This window comes from Petaurus breviceps, unplaced genomic scaffold, assembly GCF_028583685.1.
Source record: "Petaurus breviceps papuanus isolate PSGF00001 unplaced genomic scaffold, PetGlider_PUasm1.0 90617, whole genome shotgun sequence".
NCBI lineage: Eukaryota > Metazoa > Chordata > Mammalia > Diprotodontia > Petauridae > Petaurus > Petaurus breviceps.
This window is the reverse complement of record NW_027187287.1, coordinates 851,624-869,412: the sequence shown is the minus strand read 5'-3', so window position 1 is coordinate 869,412 and position 17,789 is coordinate 851,624. Positions and strand designations below refer to the sequence as shown.

Genomic DNA, 17,789 nt, shown 5'->3' with positions numbered 1-17,789 from the left:
GTGTTTCATGGGGCCTTCTAAAGAAACAAGGATCTTGAGATCCATTTGATTCAGTGCAGGCACTGGAATAAGGAAGAACCAGGGAAGGTCAACAGAGTCTATATCTAAAAGCGCTCATCCTTAGTGGATTCCTTCCTTGGTCAGAACCAATAAATCACTGGATTAGAAAGTCCTTCCCCTTCCTAGAGTGGTGCCAGTTCCACAGGGATGTGACTTCTGGGATCTGGGACACCAACCATAATGTCAAGATTATCGTTTCAAGAGTCTATTTCAGTGTTCAACAATGTCAATGTCCTGAGTATGTTAGAGGAAATGGAAAACCAAGCAAATGTAATTGTGGCAGGCCTAATCTCAGACCTTCTTTATGGTGGAGTGCCCTGATCAGAAATAAGCCTATAGGAAAACAGGATATGGTCTATGAGAGCTTTGATGGTAGCTGGTCCGGTAGCAGACTTGACAGAGTTCAGGGTAAGCTCTGTTGTCCTTGAAAGGTCCCAGGGGCAGAGAATATATCATCTTCAGTGGTTATTATATCAATGTAGATGAAGATCTCATCTGTTCCTCAAGGCTCTCTTATACACCAGTCATGTGACTGGTGTGTGACTTACATGGTAAGCTCATCCCACTGGGAGGCCTTGCCAGGACCTCTAATCCTCAGGGGGTTTCCATTCCCAGAGTGGTGGATGCTAAATTCTATTTGGGTATGCCTTTCTTGTATTGTGTAGAAGACTAGTGAACCAGGCAAAAATGTCAATTAATTCTCAAGAACCAGGTTCTCTTATGAACCATTACCAGAACCGGAGTCAGGGAGAAAAGAGTTCAAATTTAGTCTTGGAAACATACTGACTGTGTGACTTTGGGGAAGTCACTTAATCTCTCTCTGCCTCAGTTTTTTCAACTGTATCTCCATGCCAGGGTTGTTGTAAGTAGCAAATGAGATAATAGTGGTAGCAGCCCATTGGGCTTATGGAGAAGGTCAAGGGTAGAATTGGATATCTCAACTTTTGTCAGAGTTGCAACTTATTCATGAAGGGCTCTAACACCTGAGGGACATGGTCAAGTGTGATATTGATTGTTACCATTTCCATTCAACAAATGTCAGCATCCTCTGCTCTACCCATTTTGTTAGGGGGACCATCTTGCATCATCCTATACATGATAGTTAACTGTAGAGGAAAGGTAATAGTAAGACACTGTTATTCATTCAGCACCAACTAGTGTACAATAAATGGGCATATTCAGTGCCCGTTTCAGGGAAACTGCAGTTCCAGCAGCCTAATGATTTTTTGATCTGTCCACCCCTTGACACTTGCCAAAGGTTTCAGTCAGCCTGGCCTTTATAGACAGAGACCTCAAAATCAGAAACCCCACATGGTCATAAATGATGGGGGATTGGCAATAGGTTATATAGGAACTCTGATCTTCATCAAAGACCAGAATGCCTGCAATTCAGTCTGGAAAAGAATTCAGTAGGCCCAAGCACTCTTGAAGTCAGGTTTGTAAAAGTTTATTGTACGCTTTACAGTGGGCAAGGGTCCTTAGGGGACCTGCAAGTTTATTGTTATACTGTACAGCAGGCAAGAGTTCTTAGGGAACCTACAAACTTAAAGAAGACATAGGCATAGTTTTTAAGGAGTCTAGGCAATTAATCAGATGTCAATTATGCTAACTAGGTGAGTAAGGGTGGGATTAGGGAGGAATTAAGGAGTGGTCAGTGCTTAAAGGAACATGCACTTTTAATGTCAACTGTGCAGGCGTATTGCCCATAATTTACTGGGACATAGCCCAAGGCGGGGCTACCTGGAGGTATAGTTTTAGGCCTGAAACATCACTAAGTCAGCTAGCGGTCAAGGGCTGACTGAGAAGTGCCCAGTCTGCCACCCATCAGTGTCATGTTTGACAAGATGGATGTTGGGAACTAAGGCTAATGGAGACTCAGTATGTGGATAATTGGCTAAGGAGTTAACCTATAGATAGGACATTAAAGGATTCATGGGTCCAGCTGGCCACTATACTAAGGGGAGATAAAGTTTGCCTAAGCTAAAATGTTTATAGTTGGTTTAGTGAAGGATTCATAGGTGTAGTTTGTTATTGTTCCAAGTAGAGATAAACAATTCATGAATTGTTGCTGGGCAGAATTATGGCAGGGGAAAGGGGACAGAGTTAATTCTCTGAGACTGCAGAGGGGAAAAGGTGATTTTACAGACTGGTTTTACAAATTGATTTTACCAACTGATATTACAGACATAGATCCCAAGCACCCCATCAATAAGGATCCAGGGGAAAAGAAAATTGGATGGTCCACTTTAGGTTATATAGAGTTGTTTTACTATGCAATTGGGAGGAGCCTTCTTCTATTGTCTATTGGAATTTCCACTGTCTAATTCCAATTACCATTGCCCATTGGCTAGAGTCTTCTTCCAAAAAAAAAATCAGCACTAGCCTCCTATCACTGTATTTGTGTCTGTAAGGGTTATGGGATTTAAAGATCTTCCATGCCCCATTGGACTTGCTGATGTAGCAGGAAGGGGCGGAGCAAGAGGAAACAGAAGCCAAAACTAGAGTTCCTGTGGTGGCTGGCGGTGGTGGCGACGGCGGCAGCAGCAGAGGCAGTGGCAGCGCGAAGCCCTTTTTGAGTCAGCCAGAATTTCTGCTAAGGACTCCTGCTGAGGACTGCCAGGGGCCGGAGCTGCTGGGAGCGAGCTTCCGGGACGCTGGGTGGTTGCTGTGAGTGGGGAGAGGAGGACCTTTGCCTGAGGTAGCCTGTTCTGTTTTAAAGGCTTGAGAATGTGGGTGCTTTCTACTTTATCTACCTGTGCCAATTTCATAACTACTCTGATGGCTTTCACTTTCTGGTTTTGGGACTCAGTCTTTTGGTATCTTAATAAATTTTCTAGCTTATTCCCCCATATGGCAAGCATGATGTATTTTGTGATGGATAATTATATCAGCATATCTATAATTTCCATAGGCATTGTGAATATGGCATTGCTGATACAGTGTCTGAAGTGGCAATTCCTTCATTTACAACTTCTGATAAAAGAACCATGCTGTAAGGAGAAGGGACCTCCACTCCCATCTATGATCATGTGCCACCTGAGCTCCCCCCATTAAACCTGGGTCCCTAGCCTTTTTATTCATTCTTTTCCATTTTAGGTGCAAAAAGTTGAATCTCCAACCTTGAGGAATTTCAAAAACTAGAAGGACAAGCCGCAGGAATCCAGGAGTCCAGGAATCCAGGTTACGTATTACAATCAGGGTCTTTTGCAATGAGTCCCATCTTCTCATTATGTGACTAAAGTATTTGAGCTTTGGCTTCAGTAATTTGACCTTCCAGAGAATAATCTGAATTAATGTCTCTTGGTATTGATTAATTTGGTCTCCTTGCTGTCCTAGAGACTCTTAAAAGTCTTCTTCAGCACCACAATTGGAAAGTGTCAATTCTGTAATGCTCAACTTCCCTTCTAGCCCAATTCTCACAGCCAGCCCTATGTTGCTGTTGGAAAAACCATAGCTTTGACTATATGGACCTTTGTTGGCAAGGTGAGGCTTCTGCTTGTAAGCATGCTGTCCAGATTTCAAGAAACAAGTATTTTTTGATTTCATGGCTGTAATCACCACCTATCTTTGAGCTCAAGCATATAAAATCTGACATTGCTTCTATTTCTTCTTCCTCTAAGAGGAAGATAGATTAGGCCTGTTACGTCTGACCCCATCAAAACCAGAAGCAGAATCCAAGAGGCAGGTTGAGCCTTGATGTAAGAGAATCTCCCTACAAATTAGAGCTATACAAAAATGAAATGCTTTGCCTTAGGAGTTAGTGGGCTCCCTTCACTGGAGAACTTCAAACATAATGACCATTTGTCAGTATTATTTTAGAGGGGGTTCTTATACATGTGAGGGCTTAGACTACAGAGGTCTCTTCAAATTCTTAGATTTACACAAGTGTTTGCAATTCAGATAATTACCTTGATATCAGTGGACCTGAATATCAAAGACCTCTTTGAGAAGTGACTTTTCACCAAGTTAGCTCCTGAGTTCTTTTGATATGGGCTACACTTATAAGGATGTTGTTAGAGTTCGGGGACCAACAGGCTCTGCCCAAAGACTTCAGTTGTTCAAAACCAAAATATGTGAATTCTTAGGTGGTCAGTTCCTATGTAGATGTACTTGATGATGTGGCTTTGGTTGTTAGGCCTTGAAGCCAGCTCTTAAGAGCATCCTTTGTAAAGTGACTGCATATGAAAGAGTTAACTGACTTTTCCTAAGACTTTCTGGCACCTATAGAACAAAAGCCCTTACTGCCATGCTACTTCCAGGATATGACAGACTAAGATAATGATATGAATACTTGAGTACCCTTCCTTTGTCTCTTTTGCTCTATAAAAATCTTGTCCTAAGAATCAATAAATGGAGTTCATCATTCTTCCTTGAACTATGCACATGGCCTGGTCATTTCTTATTCACGTCTCTGTATCATGCTAAGTGCTGGACACTGAGCAGCCCACTGAGCAGTCCACGGCAGCTATTGTTCATTCTTCATTCTTGAAAAGGACCAATGACAGCAGGAGTCATAAGTCACTTACAAGTCATATCTTGACTTGTAAGTGAATTGGATTTAAACGAGTCAGGGCTGTGCAAAACGATCAACCTCACTCTTTCCTTCAGAGTCATTGGAGTACAGTGGCAAGACATAAATCGGGATGACTGGAGATGGTACAGATGCAGTGGGAGACAATGGTCTTTTTAAGTTGATGTCTTTCCTAGGTATCAGTTTGTCTGAGCCAGCACCTGTTCGATAATTAAAAGCTAGGTATGAATGGAAGCAACAGATAGCCTAGTTTTCCTGCACACACACACACACACACACACACACACACACACACACACAGAGCTAAATGGAAAACCTCCCTGAGTGAACTCCTTAGGAACAGGGACTTTCTTTGCCTTTCATTGTATCCCCAGCACTTAGCACAGTGCCTCACACACAGTAGACATTGATAAATATGCTTATGACACCAGAATTGATAAGTACTTGTTAATTTGACTTGATTTAAATTCTGAGATTCTGTGTAACCAGAAGGAAAAGCAACTAAAGGGCAGCCTGAGTAGTATGTTGTTATTTTAAAGAATTTTAAAGATTTTAAAGAACGAGAGTATGGACTTCAGTGGTTTTTATGGAGGCTTTAAGTGTGCACAACTTTGCCTCACTTTAATCCAATTCACTCACAAGTCAAGACATCACCTTCCTTATGTCATTGGTCATCTTCAAGAATGGTGGGCAAACAACAACAATTGGGGGAGGCAACGTGCAAACATCTCTCCCTCTATTGTCAGAAAGTGATGGATCCAGATGCCAAGATATTTTGATGATAAGCTTCAAGTTAGCTTTTACACCCTCCTGTTTCACCCTCATCAAGAGGCTTCTTAATTCTTCTTCACTTTCTGCCACCACAGTGGTATCATCTGCATATCTGAGGTTGTTGACATTTCTCCCAGCACCCTTAATTCTGGTTTTTCATTTATTCAGTCTGGCATTTCACATGATATACTCTGCATATAAGTTAAATAAAATAAGGTGACAATATACTTGTCATACTCTTTTTCCAATCTTAAACCAATTGGTTGTTCCATGTTCAGTTCTAACTGTTGTCTGATATACAGGTTCCTCAAGAGACAAGTAAGATGACCTGGTATTCCCTCTTGGAGGATTTGCCACACTTTATTGTGATCCACACAGTTAAAGGCTATACTAAGGTATAGACAATGGAGCAGAAGTAGATGTTTTTTCTGGAATTCCCTTGCTTTCTTCATAATCCAATAATGTTGGCATTCTGGTCTCTAGTTCCTCTACCTCATTGAAAACCAACCTATTCTTTACATAATTTTTGGCTCATGTCTTTCTAAAGTTTAACTTGTAGAACCTTAAATATAACCTTATTGACATGTTAAATGAGTGCGGTTGTTGAGTAATTTGAACTTTCTTTGGCATTACCCTTCTTTAGCTTTGGGAGATAAACTGATCTTTTCCAATCTAGTGGCCATGGTTGTCTTTTCCAAATTTGCTGGCATGTGGAAAGCACCACTTTAACAGCATCATCATTAAGGATTTTAAATGGCTCAGCTAGAATTCTATCACCTCCACTAGTCTTAGCAATGCTTCCTAAAGTCCACTTGACTTCATTCTCCAGGATATTTGGCTCAGTAATCTTGGTGATGCTAAGATCTTTCTTGTATATTTAGTTATTTTGTTTATTCTTGCCACCTCTTCTTAATCTCTTCTGCTTCTGTTATTTCTTATGCATAACAATTATAATTAGGTATTGTCTCTGTTTCAAAGGTTTAAAGTAGTTTCTAAGGTTACAAATATAACAATAGAAGGGAATCTAAATAGTTAAAATAACTTTAAATTGAAACTGCTTAGAGTGAGCATAGGTGTGGGATTAATAGTAACACACAACTCCCAACAATTATTTAAAACAATTCTCTGGCTGGTTTGGATGAAATTTTGCAAGGAGTTGGAGTCTTTCTCAGTTATGTAGAGGGATTGAAAGAAGGATAGGGGGGGCGGAATCAAGATGGCAGAGTAGAAGCAAGACTTCCCCAAGGCTCTGTATTCCACCTCCCCTAATTCATATAAAAGGGGACTCTGAACAAACTTTGGAGCTAGAGAACCCACAAAATGACACAGAGAAGCTAACCTCCCACTGAGTACAGCCCGGCAGGCTGGCAGGAATCGGCCAGCACAGGGTTCTGGGAGCCGAGCCCAGGCCCGAGTGAGCCAGAGGTTTTAGCTCCAGGGCAGCCTGACCAGCTGCCTGCTGGAGGGACTCCTGATCACCAGCAGCTGTGGCCGTTTCCAGAATTATCAACACATAGATGCTAAAGACAAAGTGAGAGGTCAGTGCAATGTGGACTTTGGGATCCAGTATTTGGGAGTGCTTTGGCCTTTATCCCCTGGAGGGAGAAGCTGCTGAGGGCTGTGGCATAGCCACCACCATGTGTCAGCTTCTGCTCCTGGCCTGCAGAGTGTAGGAGGACCAAGTGACCAGTCTGAGGGGTAATCACTCTTGCTTTAACCTGCTTGGATCTGGATTGCAGTCTAGGGTGGAAGTCCTGGGGTGTGCAACCAGCTTGCCAGAGCGTGTGGAGGCTTCAGAGAGGGCACCCAACTAATACTTCTGGCAGCTGAGAAAACCCCAGTGATTGGGACGAAGCTTCCCTGTCTGGTGGCAGAGTCCTACTGTGGCAAAAAGCCCAAAAGTCAAATAATTGAGTGTCAACATGACCAGGCAAAGGAAGCAAAGCAAACAGAGGAATCCAACATTAGACTCCTATTTTGGGGACAAAAAGGATCAAAGCATGGAAGAGGAGGAAGACAGTGAAGTCAGAACTCCTGAGCCAAAATATTCAAAGGAAAACACGAGTTGGTTACAGGCCATAGAGGACCTTAATGCCCATATACCCTCATATATAGACATATATTTCTAATCCCTTCAACTACTGAGAAAAGTTTTGTGAGTTACAATTACTGTTTTCCCATGTAGGAATGTTAATAGTTCAAATTTGATAAGTTCCTTATGATTTCTTTACCATGTTTACCTTCTCATGCTTCTCTTGCTTCTTGTATCTGAATGTCAAATTTTCTGTTCAACTCTGGTTTTTTCAGCAAGAATGCTTGAAAGTCCTCTATTCCACTGAATGACCATATTTTCCCCTGAAAGATGATACTCAATTTTGCTGGGTAGGTGACTCTTGGTTTTAATCCCAGCTCCCTTGACCTCCGGAATATCACATTCCAAGCCCTTCGATCCCTCAGTGTAGAAGCTTCCAAATCCTGTGTTATCCTGATTGTGTTTCCACAATATTCAAATTGTTTCTTCCTGGCTGCTTGTAATATTCTCTCCTTAATTTGGTATTCTGGAACCTGGCTATAATATTCCTAGGAGTTTTCTTTTTGGGATCTTTTTCAGGAGGTGATCAGTGGATTCTTTCAACATCTCTTTTGCCCTCCAGTTCTAAAACATCAGGGCAGTTTTCTTTGAGGACTTCCTTGAGGATGATTTCTAGGTTCTTACTTTGGTCATGGCTTTCAGGTAGTCTGATAATTTTTAAATGATCTCTCCTGGATCTGTTTTCCAGGTCAGTGGTTTTTCCCATGAGATATTTCACATTGCCTTCTATTCTTTCATTTGTTTGGATCTATTTAACAGCATCTTGCTTTCTCATAAAGCCATTAGCTTTCATTTGCTCCAAACTAATTCGGAAGCAATGATTCTCCTCAGTGAGGTTTTGAGATTCTTTTTCCTTCTGGCAAATTTGGCTTTTTAAGGCATTCTTCTCCTCATTGCCTTTTTGAGCCTCCTTTGTCATTTGAGTAAGTCTGTTTTTTAAGGTATTATTTTCCTCAGTCAGGCTGTTGACTCTCATTTCATAATTTTCTTGCATTGTTCTCATTTCTCTTCCCAGTTTTTCCTCCACTTCTCTTAACTGCTTCTTAAGGTCCTCTATGGCCTGTAACCAGCTCGTATTTTCCTTTGAAGCTTTTGGTGCAGGAGTTCTGACTTCACTGTTTTCCTCCTGTTCCATGCCTTGCTCCTTCTTGTCCCCAAAATAGGAGTGTAATGTTGGAATCTTCTGTCTGCTTTGTTTCTTTTGCCTGCTCATTTTGCCACTCAATTACTTGACTTTTGGGCTTTTTGCCACAGTAGAACTCTGCCACCAGACAGGGGAGTTTTCATCCCAAACACTGGGGTTTTCTCAGCTGCCGGAGGTATTAGATGGGTACCCTCTCTGAGATCTCACATGCTCTGGCAAGCTGGACACACACCCCAGGATCTCCACCCTAGACTGCAATCCAGATCCAAGCAGGTTAAAGGAAGAGCGATTACCCCTCAGACTGTTGCTTTGTCCCCCTACACTCTGCAGGCCAGGAGCTGAAGCTGCCATGTGGCTCTGGCTGGTTGTGCCGGAAGCTCAGCGGCTTCTCGCCCCGGGGGTAAAAGCCAAACACTCTCACTTACTGGTCCCAAAGTCCAGACTGCACTGGCCACTCACCTTGTCCTTAGCATCCATGTGTTGATAAATCTGGAAACTGCCACCGCTGCTGCTGTTCTAGAGTCCCTCTGGCCGAGGCTGGTCAGGCCCTGGCTGCCGGCCTGCTGGGCTGTCCTCAGCGGGAAGTTAGCTTCTCTGTGTCATTTTGTGGGTTCTGCAGCTCCAAAGTTTGTTTAGAGTCCCCTTTTTACATGGATTGGGGAAGGTGGAAGCCGGAAGGTCATGCTTCTACTCCACCATCTTGGCTCTGCCCCCACTTTGAAGTATTCTTGCTGAAAAAACCAGAGTTGAATAGAAAATTTAACCTTCAGATACAAGAAGCAAGAGAAGCATGAGAAGATAAGCAGGGAAAAGAAATCATAAGGAACTTATCAAAATGGAACTATTTACATTCCTACATGGAAAGAATGATAGGAAGAGGGTTTATAGAGGTTATGTAGTATTTTGTCTCTGTCCTCAGATGTCTAAGATGGAAACAGACTCTGGGTAAAGAGTTTTTCTTTAAGTTTTATTGGCTTTTTAAAATAACATAACTGTTTGCCAGTAACCCTTATAGTCATTAAGCCCTCCCTTCTAACAAAGAAAATCAATTAAGCTAAGATTAACAAAATGCAACAAAATTTATAATACTGCACCTAATAGTATATGCAACATTCCACTCTTGTAGCCTCTTACTTTTCTACCAAAAGGATCAAAATGTGTTTTATCATAGATTCTCTGGACCTGGAATTTAGAAAGCAACATTTGGTGATTTCTAAAGTTTCTTCTAGCTCTAATATTCTATGACTTAAGATAGAGTAGTGGAAAAGTTGAATTTGCAGGCTTATTTCTTTTAAAAAATAATTGATATATTTATTTTTTACATTTATTATTTTTTTTTAACATTTTGAATTCTCTCCCTCTTGTCAGTTCTTCACCTATCTATTAAAGAGGCAAGCAATAGAATATAAATTATACTGGTGTGTAGAATGAAATGTGGTTTCTCATGTAGAGTATTTACTAAAGTACTAGAAGCCTTTAGGCCTCAGTCAGATGACCTGTCCAGGGAAAAATGAAACTCCAGAAATCCCCCTGTCACTCCACTGACCAAATAAGCGAATGTTAACAAAACAGCCAACCTATTTAAAACATTACATGAGGAAGGGGAGGGTCGTGGTTTTTGCACGGTTTTCACTATATAATCCTGCTTTGGCTTCTGTACAGCAGCCTCCTCTCTCTGGACTTCCCAGTGATGGGACTGCCCATTTCTGGCGAGATTCAATAAAACTTCCTGCTTTCACCTTGAGACATCGCCAAGTGATTAATTTGGGGTAGGTAGGGTCTTTGTACCCCACACACAGGTGAAGTCAACCAAAAACATTTATTTATTAGTTATGTTGCCAAAAAAAAAAAAAGAAGAAAAATAAAATAAGTGAAAAAACATGTTTCAATGTATTGAATTCATCAGTTTTCTCTCTGAAGATGGATTGTCTTACATCACTGTCTTGATCAGAGTAGCTATTCACAGTTGATCACTGTTATGATATTGCTGTTATAGTGTACAATGCTCTCCTGGTTCTGCTCACTTGATTTTGCATTAGTTCATATAAGTCTTCCCATGTTTTTCTGAAACTCTCCTCATCATTTCTTAAAGTACAATAGTATTTCATCAAAATCATATACTAGAATTTGTCGAGTCATTCCCTAATTTATGGGCATCCCCTCAATATCTAACTTTTTGCCACCACAAAAATAGCACTATAAATATTTTTTGTACATATAGATTCTTTCCCTTTTTCTTTGACCTCTTTGGAAGACAGACCTAGTAGTGGTATTGCTGGGTCAAAGGTTATGGACAGTTTTACTGCCCTTTGGGTATAGTTCTAGATTGTTTTCCAGAATGATTGGAACACCTCACAACTTGATCAACATCCCGTTAGCGTCCCATTTTTTCCACATCCCTACCAGTAGTTGTCATTTTTCTTTTCTGTCATGCTAGCCAATGTGATGGGTGTGTGGTGGTATCTCATAGTTGTTTTAATTTACATTTCTTTAATTATTAGTGATTTAGAGCATATTTTCATATGTCTTTAGATAGCTTTGACTTCTGAAAATTACCTGTTCATATACTTTAAACATGAAATGGATTAAAAAAAAATTGGCTCAATTCCCTATGTATTTGAGAAATGAGGCCTTTGCCTAAAAAAATGTCTCTAAAAATTTACCCCCTGTTTCCTGCTTTCCTTCTATTTTTGACTGCATTCATTTTGTTTGAACAATTTTTAAAAATTTTCATGTAATCACAATTATACATTTAACCTCCTCTATAATAATACATTATCCTCTCTATCTCTTATTTGGTAAGAAATGCTTCTTTTATCCCTAGGTCTGACAGGTAAATTTTTCCATGTTCCCTTAATTTACTAATGATATTACCTTTATGTCTAAATCATGTATCCATTTTTACCTTATCTTGGTATATGGTATGATGCGTTGGTCAATGCCAACTTTTGTTTCTGCCAAACTGCTTACCAGTTTTCCTAGATCTATCTTTATTTGCATTAAAAGTTAGAACTTAATGAATTTCTAAGTGAATTCTACCAAATATTTAAAGAATAATTAATTCCAATACTATATAAACTACTTGAAAAAAAATAAAGTTGTACCAAATTCCTTCTATGATATAAAAATGGTTTTGATACCAAAACCAGGGAGAGAAAAAACAGAGAAGTTAAACTATAGACTACCAATTGAATATTAATGCAAAAAATTTAAATAAAATACTAGCAAGAAAACTACAGCAATATATCACAAAAATCACACACTATGACCAAATGGGATTTATATCAGCAATGAAGGACTGGTTCAATAATAGGAAAACTATAAGCATAATTGACTATATCAACAAAAATTACACAATTATATTTTTAAAAATTCTTTAAATTTTATTTTGAGGGGGAAGGAAGGCAATTGGGGTTAAGTGACTTGCACAAGGACACACAGCTAGTTAAGTGTCAAGTGTCTGAGACCGGATTTGAACTTAGGTTCTCTGGACTTCAGGGTCAGTGCTTTATTCACTGTGTCACCTAGCTATCCCCCAAATTACATGATTAGTAGATATAAAACCAAGGAATAAATGAATTTTTCTTCCTATGCTTATTTCATTTTTAATAATAATATTTATTTTTTCTCAAGTGACATATAAAAACATTAATTTTTTAAAAAATTTTGAGTTCCAAATTCTTTCTCTCCCTTCCTCTCCTACCCCCTCCCTGAGACAGTAAGCAATCTGATATAGGTTATACATGTGCAATAATGTAAACTCTTAAAATAAGTAGTATCTATCTAAAATTAAGAACAAGCATTATTATTATTTTTTTTTTGCTTTTTGGAGGGCAAATGGGGGTTAAGTGACTTGCTCAAAGTCACATGGGTAGTAACTGTGTCAAGTGTCTGAGGCCGGATTTGAACTCAGGTCCTCCTGACTCTAGGGGCAGTGCTCTATTCACCGCACCACCTAGCCACCCCAAGCATTATTTACAGTAGGGATAAACTAGAAGCCTTCCCAATAAGATCAGGGGTGAAATAAGGAAGTCCATTATTGCCACTGTTATTCAATATTGTACTAGAAATGCTAGTAGAAATGGAAAAATGCTAGCAGTAGAAATGGAAAAAATAAGAATAGACAATGAGGAAACAAAACTATTACTGTTTACATATGATGATAGTATACTTAGAGAAACCTGGAGAATTAACTAAAAAAAAAATTAGTTGAAACAATTAAGTTTAGCAGAGTTGTGGGATATAAAATAAACCCACATAAACCATTAGCATTTCCATATATTACTAACAAAACCCAGAAGGAGGAGATAGAAAGAGAAATTCCATTGAAAATAGCTATAGACCTGATAATATACTTGGGAGTCTACCTGCCAAGACAAAACCCAGGAGGTATATGAACACAATTACAAATTACATCAATAAAAGAGGGAAACATCAGATGAATGGACTGAAAATGCAACTAAAATTTTTTGAAAGAGAGCAAATTAAATTATCTAATTAAACACCAGAAAAGAATTCGTACAGTTTTGGGAAGTACAAGAGAACAAAGGACAGGAAGCAAAAAAACGGAATGATTAGTTACAAAGTCTAAAGTATCATAGATGACAGAAAACTATGCTTAAAGGATGCAGGATTAGTGAATTGTCTCTTTTTTGGATATCTGTAGAACACAATCGCAGCCAAAATCAGAACAGCAATTACTATGACTACAATAAGCCACTGTTTATTGCTTTGACTTGTCACTGGAGTACCTGCAATGAAAGAAAAGCAAAAATGATGAGTGAACCCTGGACTGCGAATCCAAAGAACTATATTTGCATGCTTGCTGGGCCAAAAAGTTGCTATATTACTTTGGGCAAATCATTTAATTTCTCTGGGTCTTAGCTTCCTCAATTGTAAAATAAAGGTGATGATAAAAAGGTCCTTTTCCAGCTCAAATGCCCTATGGTTTCATGAGGCAAGAAGGACTTGGTGGAGAAATTTGTCCACCCAAAGGGTACTCTTCTCCTTCACTTCTTTACCTGTCTCTTGATGTGCTGCTCACAAGATAATGTACAATAATTGTAGAATAAGTTTACTTCTTGGCATGGAGTCCTCCACTGTGCCTCAAAATATCATTGGGCTGCTTTGATAAGAAAGTAAACTGTATTCTTAAAAATTCAAAGAATAGAGTTAGAAATAGTTTAGAGAAGCCACTTTGGGAGACCAAAGAACTAGCAGAAATGGATATGAAGAAATATCAATGTTAGTGTTTATTTTTTAGGCCTTTGGAAAAGACAGATTTAGGCAGAGATAAATTCTACTAGTTGGTAGTACCTAGGATATGTCAAGATAAGTCCCAATACTATACATCTTGTTTGGTATATTTTGTGTGTGTCTATTGCAATTAAGCTCATAGGGGTGGAGATGGTGATGACTAATATAAATGCCTCCTGAGGTATACCATATCTCCCTTGTGTCTAGGGTGGGAGAACCAAATTATTTACAGTATCATAGTTGGACTCCATATCTCTGATATCATTGCCTTAGAATAATATTCCTAGACTTAAATAATATTTTATTGACTGGCCAGCCAAGGAGAACCTGAGGGAGTTCTCATTTTGGAGACAGGTTGGTGTGGCAAAAGTCCTTTATTTAGAGTTAGATGACTTGGGTCCAAATTCTGGTCCTTACACTAATTATGTATTCCCTTTCTCAGTCTCATTTTCATTTTTTGTCAAATGGCGGTATGGGTAATAATATTCATTCAGCCTGCTTCAGGAGGTTATTATGAAAAAAGCAAACTGTGAACCTTAAAGTGCTTTAAAAATGAATTATTTTCTCAAAGTGACAAAGTTTAAGATCCTGAGCCATATTTCTGAGCTTCTTGCCATGTCCTATCCCAATTGCAATTGATTCCCTAAATAGCAAGAAAAATTTTAAAAGTTGTCAGCTACCTCTGACCTTACCTGAGAACTCTCCACTGATAGAACTGGTATAGCAAGTTTGTGCACAAAGTTGTTGGGAGCCCTTCTCATCCACGACTTTACAGCATGGTGGATTACTATAGAAACTATCATTCCAAGGTTGAGAACTGCTGAGATTGAATAGGCCTGTGGCATCCTTCTTGGATATGAACTCTGTGTGCCCTGTTGGCACGTCATTGAACCACACGATTCTTCTCCCTGCCTTTACCAGCAGTGCTCGGCAGATTAGGCTGCCATTTTCCTTGGAGATCATAGGGGGTTCTAGAAGAAGCAAAATCATATGAAGACAAATAAATGCCAGGAGGGAGAGTCACTTTTAGGAGGAACAGGAAGTATTGGACAAGGGATTCAGATAGCAATGCATTAAGGAACTCTACTCCCACTCTAATTCATGATATAAACAACATCACCACGAATAATGATGATGATAGTATTTATATAGTGCTTTAAGATTTGCAAAATGCTTTATGTACATTATTTCATTTGATCTCCACATCAATCCTGTCTGTAAAGTGGATGTTTTTGTTATCCCCATTTAGTGGATGAGAAAACAAAGGCTTAGAGGTTAAAATGACTTGCCCGGGTCCAATGTTCTATCCACTGTGCCTCCTAGCTGCTTTCAAGAAATACACAAAGTCCTGTTCTAGGTTTTGCTATAAAAAAAGTAACTTGATCTAGAGGGAAAGGCAATGACTTGGGTTCCATTCTAAATTGGAACTCATTATATGACTTTTGAATTAACTGATTCCCCACTGCCATCCCCACCCCTGCCAATGTTTACAGAATACTTACTATGTGCCAGGCACACATAGAAGCAGCTAGGTGGTATAGTGGTTAGAGCACTGACTTTGGAGTCAGGAGGACCTGAATTCAAATCCAGACTCAGATACTTACTAGCTAGTAAGTCACCTGGGCAAGTCACTTAACCTCTGTTTGCCTTTATCCACTGGAGAAGCAAACAGAAAATCACTCCAGTATCCTGGCCAAGAAAATCCTGTGGACAATTTTGGCATGCTATAATCCATGGGGTCACAAAGAGTTGAACATAACTGAACAACAACAACGTACCAGGCAATAGGCTAAGCTCTTTACAATTATGATTTCATTTGGCCACATACTAATTTATGTAATAATTTACAAGTAACTCATTGTGTGACTTTGAACAAGTGACTTTGCCTCCCTGGGCCTCGGATTCTTCATCTGTCAAATGAAGAGGCTGGATTAGATGATCTCCAAGGTCCCTTCCAGCTTTGACATTCTGTGAACCTATGAATGAGAAGACGTGGTCCTTACTCTTGAGAGAACTTCCAGTTTCATCGTGGAGACAGAAACACCACCACAGAATGGCATGGAGACATTTACAAAATACTATATCCTCTCAAGGAATAACAGGAGTTAGTCAGTGAAGGCTTCCAGATCAGCGTGGCAGAGAGGAAAGAGCACTCGGTTTGGAGTCAGAGGATCTGACTTTGCCACGTACTACCTATGTGACTATTACACAAGTCACTTCCACTCTCTGGTATCTCCCATCTGATGTGTTTCTGTAACAGAGACTATTCCACAAGAGAATTTGTTTGGTTAGTCTTCTTCAAAGGATGGAGATTGCTGTGGGAACATCCTATGGTTTAGAAAAAAATGAGCTGATATAGGCACAGCTAGGTGACACAGAGGACAGAACACCACCACTGGAGTCAGGAGGACCCAAGTTCAACTCCAACCTCAGACACTTACTAGCTCTGTGACCCTGGGCAAGTCACTTAACCCTGATTGCCTCAATAACAACAACAGAGTTGACAGGACTGTTCCACCCATTTCCCCCTTTCTCCCCTTTGCTTTTATGCCTTCCTTCCAGAGTTGGAGGGGAGAGGAGTGAAGGGACTCTCTTCTCCTTCCCACCTAGTAATCAATAGGGGTTGCTTTTTGGCAGGACCACCCAGCAAGTGCTAATACTTCTCTGATGGAAGCAACATCTGGGCAATAGTAGAATATCAAGATTTCCTGTAGCAGCACATGGCAGAAGAAGATGTGTGCTTGCACATATGACTCAAGGAGGAAATTCATTTCTGTGGACCTCAGCCTCCTGTGCAGAAGATGAGGCATCTTGATTTCCTAGACCTTGATTTCATGTGATCACATGATCACAGAATCAATTTTTCTAGCAGAGAAGGGAGATTTCTTGGGTAGTGGCAGCTTTGAGGGTTGCCTTGAGAGTAACCCCAATTTCAGAGTTTTAAAAATGGATCTTCTAGAGGGAAAAGAGGTATTCTTGAGTAGCATGTCTCTTGGATAAAGAAAAGGATCACTCACATGGTCTCCCACAGCTGGAGAAGCAGCAATAAGGAGATTAAAACCACGAATGAGAGGTCAAGCAGTTGGGACCTTCTTTCCCTTCCCCTTAGTTTCCCACCCTTGACTTTACAGCAAATTATTTGAATGATGTGTGATGGGAAGGGAATTGCCTGTCTAGATGTTTCAAATTATGTTTATTTTCAAAGGGGCTCAAACAGTAAGAGGTGCTATGAGTCCAGGGAACAGTGTGGGACTCTGTGGGAGAGCTAGGGATCTACTATAATGTTGGTGTATGACCTTGATGGCAAACCCAAGTTCACTTCCCTTCCAAGGAGAGCTTATGGATTATCATAAGTACTTTAAGTATTGTCTGTATTTGATTTTTTTTTATCTTTGATACTACATTTAATGATTTGTATTTGATGTCAGTTGATTACTGTCCTTCATTCTTTTTTTTTCCAAATGCTTTATTAACTTCTGATTTACATCATTCATTTCCACCAGATTTTGAGTAACAAATTTTCTCCCTGTTTTTTCCCTACCCACAGCCCCAAAATAGCAGTCCCACAGGATATCCCCTCCTCCAATCTGCTCTCTCCCATATTTTCTCCCATACCCCTTTCGACATTTCCAGTGGATCTCTAGGCCCCAGTACCTGTATATCTTATTTCCCAATTACATGTAAAATAGTATTAATATTAGTATATATATACATATTTGAATATTTGATTTTAAAACTTTGAATTCCAGATTCATTCCCTTCCTCTCTTGTCACCCACACTTACTGGGAAGATAAGCAGTTTAGCATAGGTTGTACATGTGTGGCTAATGCAAAACAATAACATAGTAGATATATTGTAAAAGACTGACTATATTTCCCTCCCTTCTATCCCACCTCCCACTTGTTCTATTCTCTGCTTTGATCCCATCCTTTTT

At 39.8% G+C, this 17,789-nt stretch overlaps 1 protein-coding gene across 4 annotated transcripts in view; it reads right to left on the bottom strand.

Moving 5' to 3' along the window:
* Window positions 1-9,544: 9,544 nt before the first annotated feature.
* Window positions 9,545-17,789, bottom strand: part of LOC138142900 (uncharacterized) — a 36,572-nt gene continuing 28,327 nt past the window's right edge. For all 4 annotated transcript variants that reach the window (XM_069063973.1, XM_069063972.1, XM_069063971.1 and 1 more), the window contains 2 exons: window positions 14,547-14,825; window positions 9,545-13,349 (listed from right to left, as the gene is read on the bottom strand). In XM_069063973.1, the coding sequence (XP_068920074.1) occupies window positions 13,186-13,349; window positions 14,547-14,825 (443 nt within the window). In that variant the 3' untranslated portion in view covers window positions 9,545-13,185. The remainder of the gene's footprint in view (window positions 13,350-14,546; window positions 14,826-17,789) is intronic.